At 48.7% G+C, this 20,019-nt stretch overlaps 1 protein-coding gene across 1 annotated transcript; it reads left to right on the forward strand.

The window, feature by feature from the left end:
- The first annotated feature begins 11,230 nt into the window (after positions 1 to 11,230).
- On the forward strand, positions 11,231 to 13,926 carry Pou4f3 (POU class 4 homeobox 3). Its single transcript, XM_006977685.3, has 2 exons — positions 11,231 to 11,484; positions 11,802 to 13,926. Exons 1-2 carry the CDS (start codon positions 11,365 to 11,367, stop codon positions 12,696 to 12,698), a joined length of 1,017 nt encoding a protein of 338 aa, XP_006977747.1. The 5' UTR covers positions 11,231 to 11,364; the 3' UTR covers positions 12,699 to 13,926.
- The last annotated feature ends 6,093 nt before the right edge of the window (positions 13,927 to 20,019 follow it).

Here is a 20,019-nt window from a genome sequence, read left to right on the forward strand (position 1 = left end):
CCCTTCACAGGCCTCCCACTCTCCCCAGAATACTCTCCTTCCAGGACCTAGCTTTTAGCCAGCCTCACTGCTCATGGTGTCCAGTTCACGTATCCTCCAGCCACCCAGGTCCCCTGGCTTGTCAGGCTTGGTGTCCCCTCGGGCCCTTTCTGAAGTGTTTACTTTTCATTGTATCCATCCCTCGGGCCTTACTTAGCTCATAGGCTACTCCTTCCTTTTCTGCCTATGTGTTCTCTACACCGTGACCAGTTTATTTCTCTGCAGCAGTCACGTATCTTTTTAAAACTTTACCTTCTGCGGGAGCTTCGGGTCTCCAGGGCTTAGAGGTTAATGCAGGTGAAGGGCTGTCAGACTTGTCTGCCCGTAAGGTCCTGTCTACACTCATAGAGACTCGAGTAGGAGGTACTCAACAATGGGTTTTCTGTTCATTTAACTGAGAAGTGCTCTTAGAGAACCCTTGGCTCAGTCCACTCAGGCAGGCGCCTTTCTCCTTTTGTTTTCGTGAGACATCTGTCTATGTGGCCCGAGCTAGCCTCGAACTCTTGATTCTCTTGCTTCGGGCTTCCCAAGAGCACGCGCGGGGTGGGAGGGATATTTCCAGGCATCAGAGATCATGGGCCTTCCCCCGTCTCGGTGATGCTGGGGTGGAAACCAGGGCCTCCCACCTGTCAGGTAAACTGAGGCTGGTACGCCGGCACGGGGGAGGGGGCTTGCTCACAGGCGCGTGCCTCACAGTTGGGATGCTTGGCCTCTGGCTCCCCAGTCCCTCTGGGCATCTCGGATCCTCGGGAGCCTGGCAGACAATGAGAGGCAGCGGCCGACAGGCGAGTCCCGCAGCAGCTGCGCAGGCGGCGGGTACACGTGAGAAGTTTGTGAAAGAAGCCGAGAGAAAGGGAGAGGAAGGCTCGCGGCAGGCGGCTGCGGACACCTGGCACGGGCGGGCGGCCTCGCCAGCTGCCTGCCTGCGATGGCATCTTGAGTCCGGGCTGGTCCTATCGAAGTCATCTTGCCTGGCATCCTCCCTGCCCCCTCTCCAGTGTGCCGAGGTTAGCCTGCGCTGATGTGAAGGTGGCTGGGATTAGCTGTGGCTCCAACCAACTGACCCTGCTCCAGAAGAGGAAGCCGGTTTAGTTCAGAGCCTAGCAAACCACTCTGTAAGGGGGCCGTGTCTTCACCTTCACATTTAGCATCCCTCTGGCCAGAGTCTAGGAGAGGATTTATTCATGCATCCATTCATCCAACACTAATTGCGTAAACTTACAGACTGTTTGGCCTGGAGACGCAGGCACAGAGAAGACTCACTCTCTAAAAAAGTCCTAGAGTCTTTCAAAGAGCCTTGTTGTCACATTCTTCTTAAGAAATAACAGAGCAGAGATGGAGCAATGACCCAGTGGTTAAGAGCACTTCCAAAGGGCCTAGTTAGATTCCCAGTCATCTGTAATTGCAGTCCCGGGGGATCTGATGCCTTCTGGCTAGTGCCCACACCAGACATAAATGTGGTACACAAACATGTACATACATTTTAAAAAAATGTGTCTATGTGTTTGCCTACATGCATGCTTGTGTGCACCCAGTGTGGGCACCAGGTGCTTGCAGAGGCTGATGTTGAAATTAGAGACAGCTGTGAATCACCATGTAGGTGCTGGAAATTGTACCAGTGTCCTCTGGAAGAGCAGCAAGGGCTCTTAACGACTGAGCCATCTCTCCAGCTTCTCACATACATTGTTTTTAAAGAGTCATTTGTTGTACAGGCTGTGGGGGAGGTTGAGGCAGGAAGGTCTTAAGGCCAAGGCCAGGCTTAGTTATATAGAGAGAACTTGTTTCAAAATAAGAGTGAAGGGGCTGGAGAGATGGTAAGAGCACCGTTGTTCTCACAGAGGACCTGGGTTCTGTTCCCAGCATCCACATGGAGGCTCACAACCATCTATAACCCAATTCCAAGGCACCCAAGACCCTTCTCTGTCCTCCTAGGGCACCAGACACTCATGTGGTAGACATACATACATACATACAGGCAAAATATCTATAATCTGGAAAACATCAATAAACAAGTGGAGGGGGACTATAACTCAGTGGTAGAGCCCTTGCCTTGAACGCACTGGGCCGTAGGTTCGGTTCATCATATGGGATGAGTGCATGAAGTAGTTCACATTGTGCCAGACAAGAAGCAGAAAGAAAGGGGGTGCTAGTGCCGCCCTGCCTTCCTCCTCTCCTCCATCTTATTCCTTTGTGTATACCAGCCCTTGGGATGGTGGCACTTGCATTCAGGATGGATCGTCTCTCCTCAGTCAATCCTCTCAAGAAACATCCTCACAGATACATCCAAAGGTGTGCTTCCCACATGATTCTAGTGAGGATTAACCACCACAATCCACTCTTTGTCTGCCTAACACTCAGATACATCTCTCTAAACCACAACCTCCCATCCTGGCCCCCAAATGCTCACGCATATCCTATCTCATAATGCAAAACACTCTATCCAACTTCGGAGGTTCCCCTAGTCTTAAAAGTTCCAACATTATTCAAAAGTCCAAGTTCAAGATAGTCTCTGGGTCTCAAAGTCATTCCTTAGCTGTGAGCTCTGGTAAAAAATGAGGAAACAGTTTGCATCCAGTATACAATGACATCAAATGAACATCACATTCCAAAAGAGAGGAAGTCACGGGGCAGAGGGATGGGACCAAATCAAGACCAAAACCCCACAGGGCACATTAAACCCCGCAGCTCCATTTCCAGCATCAAGGGCACATCATATTCTGAAGTGAAGTCAAGCTGACTTGGGAAACCCTGTCTTCTGGCTTTGCTGTTGGTGGTCCACGTGGCCTCTTTCGGGGGCTGGCTCTAGATATTGCCTGTATCTTCCTGGCACGTACGTCTACTGTCACCCTCATGTGCCTGAAAGAGTTGCTTGGCAAGAAGTCAGGAGTCAGAAACAATGGTTAGCTCCTTTGTCACACAGTTTCTTTGTTATTATATATATGACAGATGGCTCACCCTCTCATCCAACCAGAAAGGAAAGCGATGGGGCCCTCTGGCACCAAGTCATGGATCTTTAATATTATTGTCAACTACACAGCCTGAGCATGAGTAGCTCTAGAACCCACATCAGATAATCACGATGTGATTTTTCCACTGTGGCTCTCAACCAGGAAGGGAAAACTCAAGGGAAATGACCCTACCGCACATGTTTCACACCTTTGAATCTGTGATATACATGTACCTAAGGCATGATGAAGTAACTTATATAATCTGATCATCTGTCTTCTCTGGAGACAGAGTCTTCTGAATGTAGCTTGGGCTGGTCTTGATCTTGCTATATAGTCAAAGATGACCATTAACTTCTGATTCTTCCAAATTTAACTCCCTAATGTTGGGATTATAACTATGCACCACCACAGCCTACAATTTAATTATCTTTTTTATGAGCATTGGTGTTCTGCCTGCATTTTTATGTCTATATGAGGGTGTCAAATCACTTGGAACTGGATTACAGTTATGAGCTGCCATGTGGGTGCACCGCCACAGCCTATAATTTAATTATCTTAAGAGGTAGAAGTAGTCTCATGATCCCCCACAAACTTTCTCCTATCAATATCTTCAAGCCTATCAAAAGTGTACCCCTGTTCCTGGGGTCCCTCATTTTGCCCCCAAGTGTGTATACTTTTGCTTTCTCAAATACTTACTTATTTTTGTCTTGTTCAGTCAGGGTCTCCAGTAGCCCAAGTTGTCCTTGAACTTTCCATGTAACTGAAGATGACCTTGAACTCCTGATCCTCCTGCTTCCACTACCCAAGTGGTATGATTATAGGTTATGTACCACAATGAACTCAAATACATCTAGTGTCAACAAATCTTTTCCTTGTGTGTCTACCTATAAATTATTTTATGGAGGATAAAACTAATTTTGATAGTCTGACCTTACTAGTCAATCTTTTCTACAGCCTATCACCCTTGCCTCCAGGGTAAAAAGAAACCAACCTCACCACACATTATCAGGTTTCCTACAACTTCCCTCCAAACCTGGATGGAATCTTCCACAACACTGTATAACTCTTATATTTTGCCTGTAAAATCAGCACCATGTGGATGACACTAAGTTCTGCTGCCAGCTTGAGAAGTATCTGGTCCCCTTTTGTGGTGGTTTGAATGTAGTTGCCCCCACAAGCTCATAGGGAGTGGCACTATTACGAGGTGTGGCCTTGTTGGAGGAAGTCTGTCACTGTGGAGGTGGGCTTTGATAAGGTCTTCCTTGCTCAAGCTACTCAGTGTGACACAGTTCATTTGCTGCCACCTGCAGATCAAGATGTAGGACTCTCAGCTCCTTCTCCAGCACCATATCTGTCTGCATGCTGATAACAGACTAAACTTGTGAAACTATAAGCCACTCCAATTAAAGGTTTCCCTTTATAACAGTTGCCATGGTCATGGTGCCTCTTCACAGTAATAGAAACCCTAACTAAGACACCTTTGGACCTTAGCTTCAGTGACTTCTTAGTGTCCGGGCAACCAAACTCAGAGTTCCCTGGTAAATGTCTCTTCTTCCTGTCCTTCAAATGAGTTTACAATTTTATATTAAGGACTGTAATGGATGGTTCCTAGACAATTTTTCATTGCCCCAGTGGAAAGTGCTTGGCTATTTTCTTTTTTTAAATTTTGATTTGTTTGTTTTATATGTATGGGTGTTTTGCCTAAACTTATGGGTACCATGTGTATGTCTTGTGCCTTAGGAGGCCAGAAAAGGCCATTGGATCCCCCTGAAACTGGAGTTACAGATGGTTAACTGCCATGTGGGTCCTGGGTTCTCTGGAAGAGCATTGGCTAATTAAGAAAAATATTTTTTGTGTGTGAATTAATTTACTTATCTTGTGGGTGGGGCAGGACATGCATGTGCCACAGCATGAATGTGCAGGTCAGAGGACAATTTGTGGAAGTCACTTCTATGTGTTAGATCTAGGAAACCAGCTCAGGAACTCAGGTCCTCAGGCTTAGTGGCAGGCATCTCTGTAGTAGAATATTATTCTAAGGTGTGTTTTACTTTTGTTTATGTTGCATTTGTTTAACTCTGTGATGCTGTGTTACTGTGCCTGTCTAAAACACCTGATGGTCTAATAAATAACTGAATGGCCAATAGCAAAGCAGGAGAAAGGATAGGTGGGGCTGGCCGGCAGAGAGTATATATAGAGGGAGAAATCTGGGAGGAGGAGATCTAGGAGACAGAGAAGGAGGAGGACATCAGGGGCCAGCTACACAGCTACACAGCAAGCCACAGAGTAAGAGTAAGATTTACAGAAGTAAGAGAATGGGAAAAGCCCAGAGGCAAAAGATAGATGGGGTAAGTTAAGGAAAACTGGCTAGAAACAAGCCAAGCTAAGGCCAGGCATTCATAAGTAAGAATAAGCCTCTGTGTATGATTTATTTGGGAAGGCCTCCCAAAAAGAGTAAAAAACAAACAACAATACATCTCTACTAGCTGAGCCATCTCACTGGCTTTGGCTTTTTAAATGGGTGCTAATCACTTTAATAACAGCTATCTTCTTTTCCACAGTTTTGAACTCAATCATTCTTCTGGCCATATTATATGGTTTTCAAATTCGTCGGCTGTCTCGAGTCTTACTATAAACCTGACTAAAAACAGTAACCATGCCACAGCCAGAATTCTATGCTGTCTTGGAATTTTCTCCACCAAATGAGTCTGTCACCTTTAAGCTACTCCCCTACACACACACACATACACACACACACACACACACACACACACACACACACACACACACACACACTCACAGTTTGTGGACACAGACAAAATCCTTTGCTAGAATGGAATTCAAATGGTCTTCGGTCAAGTTCCCAATAGAGACGTCACTTCCATCAAAACCCTCAGGAAACCAATCTTTTCTTCCTGTACCCCTAGTCTACTGAATTCTGGATACAATTCCCCACTAAGCTCGGCTCACCGCGTTCTAGGGCTTCTCTAGTCTGCCTCTCCAAAGGGGCAAAAACTACGTCGTTAGGTTTAACCACAGCAAGAATGGAACTTCTGGGTCCTAGCTTTCTGCATTAGATACCTTTCTTGTCGTTGGTCAGATACTGATAGAAACAACTTAAGAGAGTCGAGACAAGTGTGAAAGATCGGAACACAGCCCTTTCACGCTGTGCTGGGTCAGGAAGTGGAGAAATGAGAACGTGGGCCCCTGTTGACGTTTTTTCATTTCACCTCTTTATTCCACCTGGGCCCACAGCCCATGGGGGTGGCACCACCTACATTCAGGATGGGTCTTTTTCTCCCTTGGCTAGTCTTCACACTCACAAGTTGACTTCCACGGTCTTCGGGGTCATTCTAAATATAATCAAGTTGACAATGAGGATGAATTACCACAGCCCTTGTGCTCAAATCTCTAAGTCTGAGTTTGGGATGCTCTGTTTGAAGAAGCTGGAGTGGTTTCTCATTCACACTAATGTTGAAAGCCACTAGCCCACAGGAAGATGTCTTTTGCAGCTACCTTGTATCTCTCTGGAGAACTTGGTGCTCTGAGCCCTGACTTAGAGTTAGTTATATGTGGCAACACCATGTCCTTGCCAAACTCTAAGATCTTGTTTTGTTTGTTTAATGGTTTGTTTGTTTTTTGAGACAGGATTCACTATTTAGCTGCCTTGAAACTCATTAAGTAGACCAGGTTGGCCTCGAACTCACAGAGATCTACTTGCTTTGGCCTCCCAAGTGCTGGGACTAACGGTGTGTGCCACTATACCTGCCTTAAACCCTAAGATCTTGAAACAGTGTGCTCTATACCTACAGAACATGCCATGAAACCCAGCAAACAGTGGATATTTCAAAGTACTTAAAGAATGAAAAATGTGACGCCTTTGCTGCCACTTGCATAAATGCTCCTGTGACCCTTGGCTTGGATTGTTTTGGACCCTGTGTGTATGGTTTTTGTTTATTTATTTGATGGTTGTTAGGCAGGGCCCCTATTATGTAACTTCAACAGGTCTGGAACTTGCCATGTAGACCAGACTGGCCTCAAACTCACAGAGATCCACCTGCCTCTTTATGTGTGTTTTGGTTACAATTTAATGCCATGGTGTTAGTATATGTTTTGGTTTAGTTTTGTGCAGGCCAGTCTCCCTTGCATGTACCAACTACAGATACTGGTTGGTTGAGTTATTAGATTTTCATCTAATTGACTTTAAGTTTGTAAGTCCTGGAAAGTGTATGTTCTAAGGCTCATCTGGTACTTGCATTCTTTTATTTTTTTTTAAATATTGTTTTGTTTTTCAAAACAGCATTTCTCTGTGTATATCTCTGGCTGTCCTAGAACTCACTCTATAGACCAAGCTGGCCTTGAACTCACAGAGATCTGCTTGCCTCTGCCTCTTGAGTGCTGGGATCAAAGGCGTGTGCCACCACTGCTTGGTCTAAAAATTATTCCATTTTATGTGTATAGATGTTTTGTATGGAAATATATTTGTGTACCACATTTGTACAGTGCCCCTGGAGGTCAGAAAAAGGCACCAGATCCCCCAGGAGTGGAGTTAACAAATAGTTGTGAGTGCCATGTGGGTGCTGGGAATTGAACTTGGGTCCTCTGGAAGAGCAGCTAGAGCTCTTAACTTCCAAGTCATGGCTACAGGCCCAATATTTGCATTCTTTATGATCTGTTTCCCCCTGCTGTCCCCAGTCTGTTTTCTAAAGGCCTTCTTGAAAAGGCTGTTCCTTCCTATAATGTGACAAGAAAACATTTGGTAAAGAGGCTCAACCACAAAGCTCCTTTAGAAAGCTAAGTAAGTACATGTATGAACACAATAAGTACATGTATGACTGTGATTAATCAGGTTTTAAAATTTCAGCTTCTTTCCATAGCAGAGTGTCTCTGCATCTAGTTTCACTCTGTCTCCATAAATAGGTTTTTGTTTAACTTAAGGCCATGATCAGTTTCTCTAAGCATCATCTCCAGTGATAAGATACTCATGTTGTATTAGTTTTGTTGTTGTTTGCTTGTTTTGTTTGAGATGGGATCTCATGTAAAACAAGCTGACCTGTGTTGTCAATGTGAGTCTTGAACTCCTGATTCTCCTCCACCCACGGCCCAAGTGCTGAGGTTACAGATGTGCACAACCACATCTATTTTATAGGTTTTCAATGGTTTAATGGCCTTTCTGATGCTATAGAATAAAGAAAAATGCATTTCTGCCAGCTAAAGAAAGAAATTGTTCCTTTGCAATTTACATTTCTTATCTTTTAGACTAATTGATGGTTGAGTTCTAACCATGTTCACTATGGTACTGGGTAAAAGATTAATTAAAAAATGTGACATAAAAATAAATATTCAAAATGGCACACACACACACACAGAGGCTGATTTTTACTGCTAGGTATTAGCTTACTGCTGGTTGGGGACCATTGCTAGTAGACTGTAAGGGAGGAGAGGACTGGAGGATGTTTCCTAGGAGATATGAGGGGAGTGGGGGTATTGTCCTGATCAGTATTTTCCAAGCCCATGAGGGACAAAAGCAGTGAAGGATGGGTGTGGCTGAGAGTTTCCCTAAGTATTAATCTTCATAGACAACTAGGGCATTATGTAGAGAGAAGAGGGTCTTGGGGCTCCGTGGGGCCAGGTAAAATAAAGATCCCCCTTCCCTTTGGACTTCACACTGGGCAAGAAACATGACTGAGGAGAATTAAAAGCTAATGGGATTTAAAAAAAAAAAAAAAAAAAAGCTAATGGGAGATAGAATAATACCTGTTTGCTTTCTGGGGACTTGAGGAATCCTGGCCAGAAACTTAGGGCTTGCTCAAAATGTGTTACAAATAAACCAGCATGGTGGCCTTTTGTTAAAACTGGAAGTACTTGGCAGTCATGTAGTCTGTTCTCTCATTTTGGTAAACTGAGGCCTAGCCATGTTCACATTAACCCAGTGTCAGAATCATCCCTCTGAAGTCCCAATGTTTTGATGTATAGTCTACATTTCAAAAATCCCAGTTGCTGTTGGATATAATGTTCACACCTGTAGTCCCCGTACCTGGGGGGTGGAGGCAAGTGATCTCTGTGTGAGATCAAAACCAGCCTGGTCCACATAGTGAGTTCCAGGACAGCCAGAGCTAAACAGTGAGATTGGGGGTGGGGGGCAGGCAGCTTGCCCTGAGCTATGTGCCTGATCTGTGTTCCCTCTGCTAGTTAGTAGTCTGGTGACTCATTGGAGGCTGGATGGAGTATCATTCACAACTGTCCCAGCCCCTGATGTTGTGGCACAAACCCAGTACTGAAGAAGGAGAGGAAACAGTTCACATCTGCAGAGAGACCACCACATTCATGGAGAGTCTGCAGGCCACTCTTCCGGTTAAAGAAGAGGTACCAACATTTGTTCCATCATTTCAACTTCCAAGTGCTTACCGCCAAATAATCCTCACAACGGTGGGGGAAACTTGCCTCCTGTGTACAGGGGGGCACTGCAGTACTGAGGCTTCAAGATGACTGTCTGTAGAGGCAGAGGAGAGCTTTGAATCTGATGGCAGCATGCACTGGGGTATGAGGAAGTGTCCTGAGCACTCAATACTTCCTTTACTGCTTTAAATAACCATCATCATCACCACCACCATCACCGTCTTCTTCATCATCATCATCATCATCATCATCATCATCATCATCATCATCTGGAACCCAAGAAAGCTATGTGAGCACCATTACCGTTGGCCCCCTTCACAGGGATTGATTTGTTCTTTTTCAACCACCACAAGGCAGGACCCAGAAGGTGCTTTGGGATGAAGAGAAGGGGCTGACTGATGGTCCCTAGGAAAGAGGGGAGCCAGGTCTAAGGCAGGGTGTCCTCTTAGGCCAGATTCATCCCTGGGGTCTAGACTTTCCACACTCCGTCCTCACCGTGTTACGATTCTGGGAACTCCAGCAGGCACTTGGGCTTGGAGACACAGGGCTGTGACACAGCTGGGCACGAGGAGTTTCTATTTCCAACCCGAAGGCGGCTCTCCAGCAGCCACAGTCCCAGGATTCCCCATCCATTATTCATGATGTTTATTAGCTCCCGGGACCGGAGAGGAAAGAAGGGGAGAGAACGAGGAGACAGTTGGGGACACAGAGGGTGGGACAGAACCAAATTTAGGATCCCGAAGTTGAGGAACTTCTGGAAAGAAGAAGAGGGGCCTAAGAGATCAAGAGCACAAAGTCAGACGTGCTGTCTGCGCCACACCAGTGAGTGAATGACTCTGCTCGACGCTAGGAGGTCTTGGGCTAGCTTCTTTGGTTCTTGTTTTCTTTGCTGGTCTAGTGGGATAGCCCTAGCCACTTTCGTATTGCCGGCAAAACTTCGGTCCTATAAACTAACTCTGAATTGCCTTGCACAAATTGGTAGCTGAAAATGATAGCTGCTGTTACAGGTATTGTCGCTGGTAAGTGGTGGTCCTTCAGAAGTGTGCTGAGGGATTGCCCAGGCTAGGCGGATTGTCCTCTATTGTTATTATTGTGAAGACGACTTAGCAAGCTTCCTTGGGCCCTCTAGGCTGGGAAAAGGGGGATGGGCCAAGTCTTCTTTTTCAAATGAAAACGAAAAAAAGGCAACGATTTGGAAGAAGCCACAGGCTTGTGGATCAGGAAGGCAATTACTGTCCTTGCCTCCACCCAAGCCTACGGTAGTGGGGAGTGCCACCCGAGGTTCATTTTGGTAGCTTCTGGTCCTAGCCCAGGCTGGTCTCTGAGCTTGGAAGCCCCTCTTCCCTATGCGCAGGGGTGCAGGACTTTGGTGGAGGCTCGGGCTTGGGTTCCAGAGAACCTTGGAAAGGGTCAGTTTGGCGACAGTTGGACTGATTCTGTGTGTGTGTGTGTGGGGGGGGAGGTGTTGGGAGGTCTGGGTGAGGTAGGATTCCTGCCCCTCGCTCAGCCTGAGTCTGCCCTTCTGCCCTTCTGTCTAGGCAGTTCGAGCTGGGACAGGACAGAGGTTTAGGACTTTGTGCAAAAAAGTCCAGGAGGAAGGAGGAAGAATCCGTAAAGTCTAGCAGGCTGGAGCCAGGCGGGGCGGGGCGGACAGGAAGAGGCCCTGCCAGGCCCGGGTATAAATGCAGTGGAGGGGGCGGCCGCATTAGGCTCCGAGTGGCGCGCCGAGACCTGCGGTCCCGCCTTGCCTCCCGGGCCGCCCCTGCGAGGCCCGGGCGCGTGTGCACGCCTGCGCGTGCTCGGGCCCTTCCTGGCAGGCTGCTTGTAAGATGAGTGAAGAAGCAGGTGGGGGAGAGGGGAGGCAGCAAGCGAGAGGGCGAGGGGAGCGCGGGCGCTGAGCGGCGCTCACTTGGAGCTCGGAGAGCCAGCAAGACGAGCCTGATTCCATGTCCCCCGCTGCCTCCCTGCCAGACTCCCGAAGATGATGGCCATGAACGCCAAGCAGCCTTTCGGCATGCACCCCGTACTGCAAGAACCCAAATTCTCCAGCCTGCACTCCGGCTCTGAGGCCATGCGCCGAGTTTGTCTCCCAGCCCCGCAGGTACGTAGCGGAGCATAATTACCGCTCTAAGGCACATTTTTTGACAGGCACTAGCTTCATGTTTTTTTCATGTCGCCCAGAACAATCGCCGCTGTCTGAACCCCTCGCCTTGTCTCCCCCGCGCTCTCTCGCGGCGCTCTCTCTCTCTCTCATTCATGTCTCTGATCCACACGTCTGTTCCAACAGAGAGGCTGCCTCCGTATTAATTTTTATGACCTGGGCTTTGAGGAGAGGCATCTCGGTTGCTTGAAAATGTGTTTTAATCCTGAGTTGACAGTATTCCCCACTGACCGTGCTGTGCGCCTTCTCGCTTGCAGCTGCAGGGTAATATATTTGGAAGCTTTGATGAGAGCCTGCTGGCACGCGCAGAAGCTCTGGCGGCGGTGGATATCGTCTCCCACGGCAAGAACCATCCGTTCAAGCCCGACGCCACCTACCATACCATGAGCAGCGTGCCCTGCACGTCCACCTCGCCCACGGTGCCCATCTCCCACCCGGCTGCACTCACCTCGCACCCGCACCACGCGGTGCACCAGGGCCTCGAGGGCGACTTATTGGAGCACATCTCGCCCACGCTGAGCGTGAGCGGCCTGGGGGCCCCGGAGCACTCGGTGATGCCTGCGCAGATCCACCCGCATCATCTAGGCGCCATGGGCCACTTGCACCAGGCCATGGGCATGAGTCACCCGCATGCCGTAGCGCCTCACAGTGCCATGCCTGCGTGTCTCAGCGACGTGGAGTCAGACCCTCGAGAGCTGGAAGCCTTCGCCGAGCGCTTCAAGCAGAGGCGCATCAAGTTGGGGGTAACCCAGGCGGACGTGGGCGCGGCTTTAGCCAATCTCAAGATCCCTGGCGTGGGTTCACTCAGCCAGAGCACCATCTGCAGGTTCGAATCTCTCACCCTGTCGCACAACAACATGATCGCGCTCAAGCCGGTCCTCCAGGCCTGGCTGGAGGAGGCGGAGGCCGCCTACCGAGAGAAGAATAGCAAGCCGGAGCTCTTCAACGGCAGTGAGCGTAAGCGCAAACGCACGTCCATCGCGGCTCCAGAGAAGCGCTCACTTGAAGCCTATTTTGCTATCCAGCCACGTCCTTCATCCGAGAAGATCGCGGCCATCGCTGAGAAACTGGACCTTAAAAAGAATGTGGTGAGGGTCTGGTTCTGTAACCAGAGACAGAAACAGAAGCGAATGAAGTACTCGGCGGTCCACTGACTACGGCGGGTGCGGCATCCGGAGGAGCCGGGAGAGCCTAGTGGCGTCGCCCCCTTCCGATGGGAGGGACCTTTACGGGACACTCCAGGGTGTTTCCTGGCAGGTCAGGCTCTCTCCCCCCAGTCACAGACTTTCCCCCTTTGTCCTGCCTAATTGCCTCCTGACCGTCTCTTCCTCCCTTTCCTCTCTATTCCCACCAAAAAAAAAAAGTTCTGGCGCTAGGGTAAAAAAAAAATTCAAGGGAAGGCCTGGCGGAACTTTGTGCTGTCCGCGGTGCTGAAACTCACCCTTGAGCGTGCAGGACCTGAGACCTGTAGCCCCAGGCTGACTGGCTAGTGGATTGACCCCGCCGTCAGACTCCACGGTGAAAGTACCACTTCTTTGCTAAGCGTCATTAGGCAAGGGCAAAGGTAAGGAAAAGAGTGATAGATAACAATATAAAGTCTAGGATATTTAAGCAGGACACAAACATGGAGATTAATTTATTAGAGTATATAAAACACACATATGTTTCCAAAGGATAGCCTTATAATAACTCCCTTCTGCGCCTAAATTATACCCATAATATCTGTTGGTTTACCGTACATTCTCATTAAGTAGCATGGGTTAATGTGTGGGGAGATGGGAGTCCCGGGCTATTGGTGGTCAGTAGGATTCCAGGCAAGGTTGGGCCCAACCCAGCCCCTGAAAAATACTTGAGATGTCTTGACTGTTGGTGAGCAGAGGTCAGTGCTAACTCGGGCTACCATCCTCAACCTCCTGGAGTTTGGAGAGCAATTGCCTTTTGGAGGGCCGGGGTTGGTTGGTGGTTCCAGACCAGACCAACTGAAGACTCCCCATCTGTGCCCACGGTGACTGTAACTTCTGGAATCATATGCAAATCCTTCCAACACATCTAACCTAACTGTTGCACTTTTATTACCGTGGCTGTTGGCAACGTTAGTTCCTGTTACTTATTTAACTCCACTTCTCCTGCCCCTTTTGTGTGTCTCTCTGTGGAAGTCCGCTTATAGTTTTAAGCCAGCAAAAGAGCAGGACCACAGGCAGAACGGGACCCTTGTCACTGCAGCCACAGCTTTCTCAGAGTTTCTTTTTCGTTGCTTTCTGTAGTTTGGGTGTTGCCGTGTGACCTTTGGTTTCATTTCTGGGATAGATACAAATAAAACATTGTGCTTCTTCTCTTTATCCCTTATATTAACTTCTAAAATAAATGCTTTATTTTTCAACCTGAATTGCTGTAGTTTTCCTTCTCTGGCACTAAAGACTCGGAAAGGATGTAAAAATGAAAACCTGTAAGGACTGAACCATCTCTCCTACCCAGTCCCTTCCCAAGCAACCTCACACTCTTACTTCAAACACAGTCGACCGGGCTTTGGCTTCTCCCAGAATCTCAGATGCCTTCAAAGACATTTTCCTCCATGCTTCTTGATGCCAAATAGTCAGGCTATTCTCTTAACTTGGAAACTTGGAAGCCTGGCTGACTGGGAGTTCAAACTCCAGTGCTGTCACTCAGAGGCTAACCCACCTTGGGGCTAGATTCCTAACTTTTCCCTATCTTCTGGTCCAGCTTGTTGGTCTACAGAATGAATGCCTGTTACCCATCTCACACTGTTATGCTCAAGACTGCCTAAGACTATCCATTGAAGGCATCTGGTAGGTGGTGCTTGGCACTTTATAAGAAGCAAAATACTATTTTAAAGGATTCAAACACCGGCAGGGATGAGGGCATAGAGGCAAAGGGGGGAGAAAAACATTTTCTTGGACAGAACATTGGAGCCTTTTCCAAATTTCTTCAACTCTTTGGAAATCGTCCCCGGAAGATTATCACAGGATAGCGTGCCTTGGCTGTTCTGCGGAGGGACTAAGATGCCTGTTGCAAAAACGGTTATCAGTGCTTGGCACCCGGTAGATGCCAACGAATGCCTGTATCCTTCTCTCTTTCCACTCCATGTGAGCGGAAACTTTTTGAGTGCGTGTGAGCCTTAGAAACACGTTTGTGGTTTAAAAATTAATGTTACAGGACCAAGAGTCATCTGCACATTTCCCGGGCGGGTCTTCAAGGAGCTCTGGGTCCTTTGCCTCTAGCCCGAAATTCAGAGCAAAGCAGGCTTCGGTTCCACGTTGTGCTCCAGCGCCGCTACATCGCCTCCCCCCCCCCCACCTCTGTAAAAGCAAACTTGTGGATAGCCCCCAGTTCCTCAGGCCTCAGCCCCTCGCACCCGCCTTGCAGAACAACCCCAGCAATTCCTCCACCTCCCTCTCCATCGGCGTCCTTTAATAATAAATGCCCTTATGCCATTACATTATATTGTGGGTTTTGAAAATTTAAAATACGGCTGATGCAATATTAATTGCCTATAGTGGTATAAAACACAGGGCCGGAGCCCAGCCGGGCTGCAGACGAGGCGGCCCGAGAACGTCCCGCGCCAAAGCGAAGCGCTCCAGAAGGACGCGCCTTTGCCGGCTGCTGGGTTTCCTGCAGGTAAGAGCCTTGAAAAAAAAAACAAAAGAAAGAAAGAAAAAATATTCTTTTGTTTTTGTTTTTGACCCAAGAAAGACCCTGATATTCACCTGTATCAACTTTTCGAAAAGTTCCCTGCTGTTATTTAATTCACTTTAAAAATATTGACCACCGCAAAAGTTGGCGAGATTTTTGGAGAGGCGGAGAGAAGCTGCCTGTCCGAAGTGCTCTGGGTTAAGAGTTCGAGCCGTGCTTCGGCTCCTCTTGGCGTTGCGGCGCCGGCCTTGGTTGAAGGATTTTGACCAGCTGGAATGCGGGCGGGAGTTGAGGCCCTGTCTGCAAAGCGCCCCACCCTCTCGCTCTCGCTGAGCGCGCCCGGCAGGCGCCGCTGGCTCTCCCCTTTGGCTTTTTCAGGAAGCCAGGGGAGATGTGGTTTCCCCAGGATAGTGCCGCGGCCTCTGGCACTGTCCGGTGGAGGTACAGACCTTGAGGGGAGGGAGTGGCAGCAGATTCGGGGTTCTCCCTGGCCTAGTTTGCATCGTCAGTGGGTCATTTCCTAACACCGTGACCCTGGGCAAGTCGCATTACTACTTAGCCTTTGCTGGTGATGACTTCTAATTCGAAAAGTAATCTGAGCGTGCATTTCCAGAGCGCCTGGTACAGGTTTTAATGTTTTACATCCCACCAGCAGCTTGCAACATTCACCCTTTAAGACCTAGCTGGAGTTCTTTGGTCGTATCAAGAGAAAGTGAGGCCAAACGCGCTAGACTGTTTGTGTTGAGGGGTGCTGTGGGCCTCTGCAGGGGGTGGGGCTTTGAGTGTCCTCTGGAGATGGGGGGCGAAAGGCTTCTAGGGACCTTAAGTGGAGTGAGTCAGGCCAACACTGACTGACTGGCAGAACTGGAAGGGAGGAGTACTGGGTTCCTTAGCTGTGTGGTGTGGTCTCTGGCTAATGCTTTTTTTTTTTTCCTTTCTATGTGCCAGAGAGTGTCTATTTTGCTCAGTATTACTTACCCAATGCCCAGCTCTGATTATGACCTAGAGTAGTCGATAGACATCTGTTGAATGAATGAAATTTTGGCTTTGTAAAGTGAAAACATTTCAGGTTAAAACGGAGTCAACAGTGAGACAGACTCCTGGGCCCTCAGTTCAAGGAAAAGGCTGTTGTGCTGTATCTACTCAAAAGTGGCCAGGTTCCGTCCTCCTGAAATGGAAGAGGTTGTGCCTTGCCCAGTGGTGATCATGACTTCAACAGAGTGTGCCTGAGACAGACACAGAGCCCTGGAATGGTGAGGAGGCACAAAGAAGGGCCAGGGAACGACATCTGCCTTGCCCTGGTGTGCCTGGCCAGCCGTTGGCTTGCACTTCAGCTCGGGTTCCTGGTTCCCTTGCTCTGGACAAAACAAGGGCAGAGTAACTGGTCCTCCCTTTGCTAAAGAGATCTCACTTCTCAGACCCTCTGTGCGTTTGTCTGACAAACGGAAAGACAGAACATAAGAAAAGAAAAACTATCTCCCGGGGTGGCTCTGATGATTAAATGGGATCGCATTACACAAAGCAGGGTCAGGACTCTTGGCAGGCATTGAGGAATAGTCTCTCTTTAAAACAGAAAAAAAGTCAGTGTTGTAGGGCAAGTTCAAGGCTTAAACTGGACTAGACTGACCTGCTCATCGCTTGCCCTTTGAGAGACACAGCCTGGTCCTGGATAAAAATGAGGGGTGTTGTGCCTGTGAACTCACTGTGTGGCAACGCAGAAAGTGTAAATTAACTTGCTTTGCACTCAGTGGCGTCGATGCTGCAGAGAGGATGACTTGACTCTCTGGGAATCTCCTGAGAATATGTCTGGTTCCCATAGGAGGAACCTGGTCCCAGTCCCTTGAACTCAGGACTTCCATCTGGTGTCTGCAGTCCAGACTTGGAACTTTCCGGGAAAAGAAGATGAGGAATGGGGTTTCAGAGTTGTTGACTCCTCCTACTGCTTCCACATTTTGCCCCCAACCAGAATGCAGGAGCCTAGGATACAGCTCCTCAAATCCCCTCCTTATTTTTATTTTTGAAGGTCTTGGTTTGGTACCTTCTCTTACTGGCTTTTTCTTTTTTTGGATAGGGTCTAATATATTTCCAGGGTGCTTTTGAACTGTTAGCTAGTCTGCTACTCCACGCACAACCTCCCTCCCCGCTGGTAGTCCTTCATACTCCCTGATAGCACCTTGTTTGTGTACACAGTAGTAAATGCGCTCTGGGAGAGCTAGCCTCTTGGTGGGCTTTGGTGGGCTTTGCTTCTGCTCCCCAAGAACGCCCAGCAAGCCTCCCACACAGCCAGCCTCTCTCATGGCAAGCCTTTCTTACCAATGCTTCTTAGACCACTGAACAATTATATCTAAAATGTCTGGAGGGTTTCCTGTATACCTGGCTGGTTTATACACTTTACCAGCATTCATTTTCTAGTTCCTACACACGGTGAGGAGAACTGATGGATGGATGGATGGATGGATGGATGGATGGATGGATGGATGGATGGGCTGATGAACAGAAAAGTATGCTGGGGATGGAGCCCTGAGTAGTGGCTTGTTAGGCAAGTGTTCATCCCATTTATTTATTTATTTATTTATTTATTTATTTATTTATTTATTTATTTATTATTTTTCGACACGGGGTGTCTCTGTGTAACAGTCCTACCTGTCCTGGAACTCACAGAGATTCTCTTGCCTCTGCCTCCCAATTGCTGAGATTAAAGGCGTGCGCCACCACCGCCCCTCCCCCTTTTAAAGCAGGGTCTCCCTGTAGGCCCGGGGCTTCGAACTCTTCTCCGGTTTCAGCCTCCAAACTCCAGAAATAATAGGTGTAGTCGTCAGTATAATTTTCAGTTCCATTTTACAGATAAGAACACAGAGGCAGAGAGGGTCCCGTGACAAAGTGAACACAGCAGTTTGGCGGAGAGATCTGGCTACGTGTCTTTGCTCTTTCTGTCCCCTGTGCGGGCCCCAAGGGGCTGGAGCGGGGAAGGAGGGCAGCCTAGGATGCAGGCGGTGGCGCGGGGAGGCGGTGGGATGCAGGCAGCGTGGGGAGGCGGTGAGAATGAAGACTGGCAGTGGTCGGTGGTCTTGGCTTCGCTGCGCCGCCCTAGGTCGCCAACTCTCAGCTCCGACAGACGGTCGATGGTCCCTGTGCAGTCCTCCTCCTGCATCCCCGCTGTCCCTCCCCCGCCCCGCAGGCACCAGCCGGAGACTGCCCAGGGCCAGATCCCCCGGGCGCCGCGGAGCACCCGCCCGGGCGGCAGTCGGAGCCCACAAGGGCCCCGCGGGCGAATTAGCCTCCGGTTCGATCGCTACTTTCCGATCACGTCAGGTTTCCCTCCGCCCTGGACGCTGCTTCTCCGGCAGCCCGGCTCCCGGGGCTCCCCCACCGGGGTCGAGGGTCACGGGCGCCTCCGGAGGGGCTTCCCCTCGGCCGCACGCAGCCCCAGGGCTTCGGACCCAGAGAGGCCTCCGCCCTCCAGTAGAGACCCCGCAGCAGCTCGGTCCTGGAAGCAGCCCCCGGCCTCAGCTCAGCTGCCTTCTAGTCTATGTAGGAAAAAGTATACGAACATCTCGCTGGGTTTTCGTTTTGTCTCCTTCCTTCCAACTGTCATTTCATATTGCAAAGATTTTTTGATCTCTAGGATTTTAATCATAAAAATTCCAACCGTTTACCCCTGGGTAACCCAGGTTTTTGTTGGTCTTCTTTGGCTTTATAGTTGTTTTATTTTGAATTCTAGCAGGAGGCACCGCCCCTGTAGTTCTATCGTCTGGTGGAATCCCACCCGGAATCTCACCTTCTAGCTCCCTTCCTCTTCAGTCCAGCTCCAAATCCCTACCTCTCTCCATGCCCGAGGCTTTGCCAGGCCGCCTAGCTCTCGGCAGATCAAGTTGGTGTCCAACTCTCATAAATCAGAACCATAAAAAGCTTACTTTCGTATGCACTCAATTTCTACCAAACCTAAACTAATTGCATAAATTCCTTTAGGCCACTCAGAGCTGCTCTCTGGGCTGGGATCTGATCAATTAGTCATTAGGTACTCCATTAGCTGGGGTTTAAGCTGCCTCATATAAATGTCTCCTGTCAATGTGCTTGTAATTGAATGAATAAAAAAGGGTACAATTATTAGCGCAGAAGATCAGAGTGAGGAGAGGTCAGTTTTATTCAAATATGCTAAAAGTCTCGATCTAATAATGATAATTAATAATAACAATATCAAAACAACAATTGCAGTTAGCAGACGCTTAGACAGAAGTCAACCCAAGAATTCCTGTCTACTGAAGAAAAAGCCCTGGCCTGAGACAGCAAGACACCTTAGTGGGAGGCTGTACTCTGTCCTACCTTTGATTTGAGTTTCCTCACCTACAAAATGAGATTGGTAGACTCGACCCTTTCCCCCTCTCCTCTCTCTTCCCCTCTGCTTCTTCTCTCTGCTCACTTTCCCTCCTCTCCTCCCTTTCTTCATTCCCCACCCCCACTTAGCCCTGGCCTCCAACTTGGTAGATAGCTGAGGTTGACCTTGAACTTCTGATCTCCCTACCTCCACTTCCCAGATGTTGGGGCTACAGGTATTGGCCACCACACATAGCAGAATTCAATTATTAAAGCTCTTTTTTTTTAACCTCCTCCAAGTGAGCCCGTTTCTCCAGTAAGACGATGAGTTTTTCCTTGATGTTCACAACTATCGTAGGTCTGGGGAAGACGCTGAGCACGATGCTGGAGAAAATGCTGCCGAACACACACACACACACACACACACACACACACACACACACACACACACACAGGCATGGAGAAATGGAAGGGGACGTTCAGGTGGTGGTCTTGATTTTCTGCTGGGAG

Source organism: Peromyscus maniculatus, chromosome 19 (assembly GCF_049852395.1).
Source record: "Peromyscus maniculatus bairdii isolate BWxNUB_F1_BW_parent chromosome 19, HU_Pman_BW_mat_3.1, whole genome shotgun sequence".
Classification (NCBI taxonomy): Eukaryota; Metazoa; Chordata; class Mammalia; order Rodentia; family Cricetidae; genus Peromyscus; species Peromyscus maniculatus.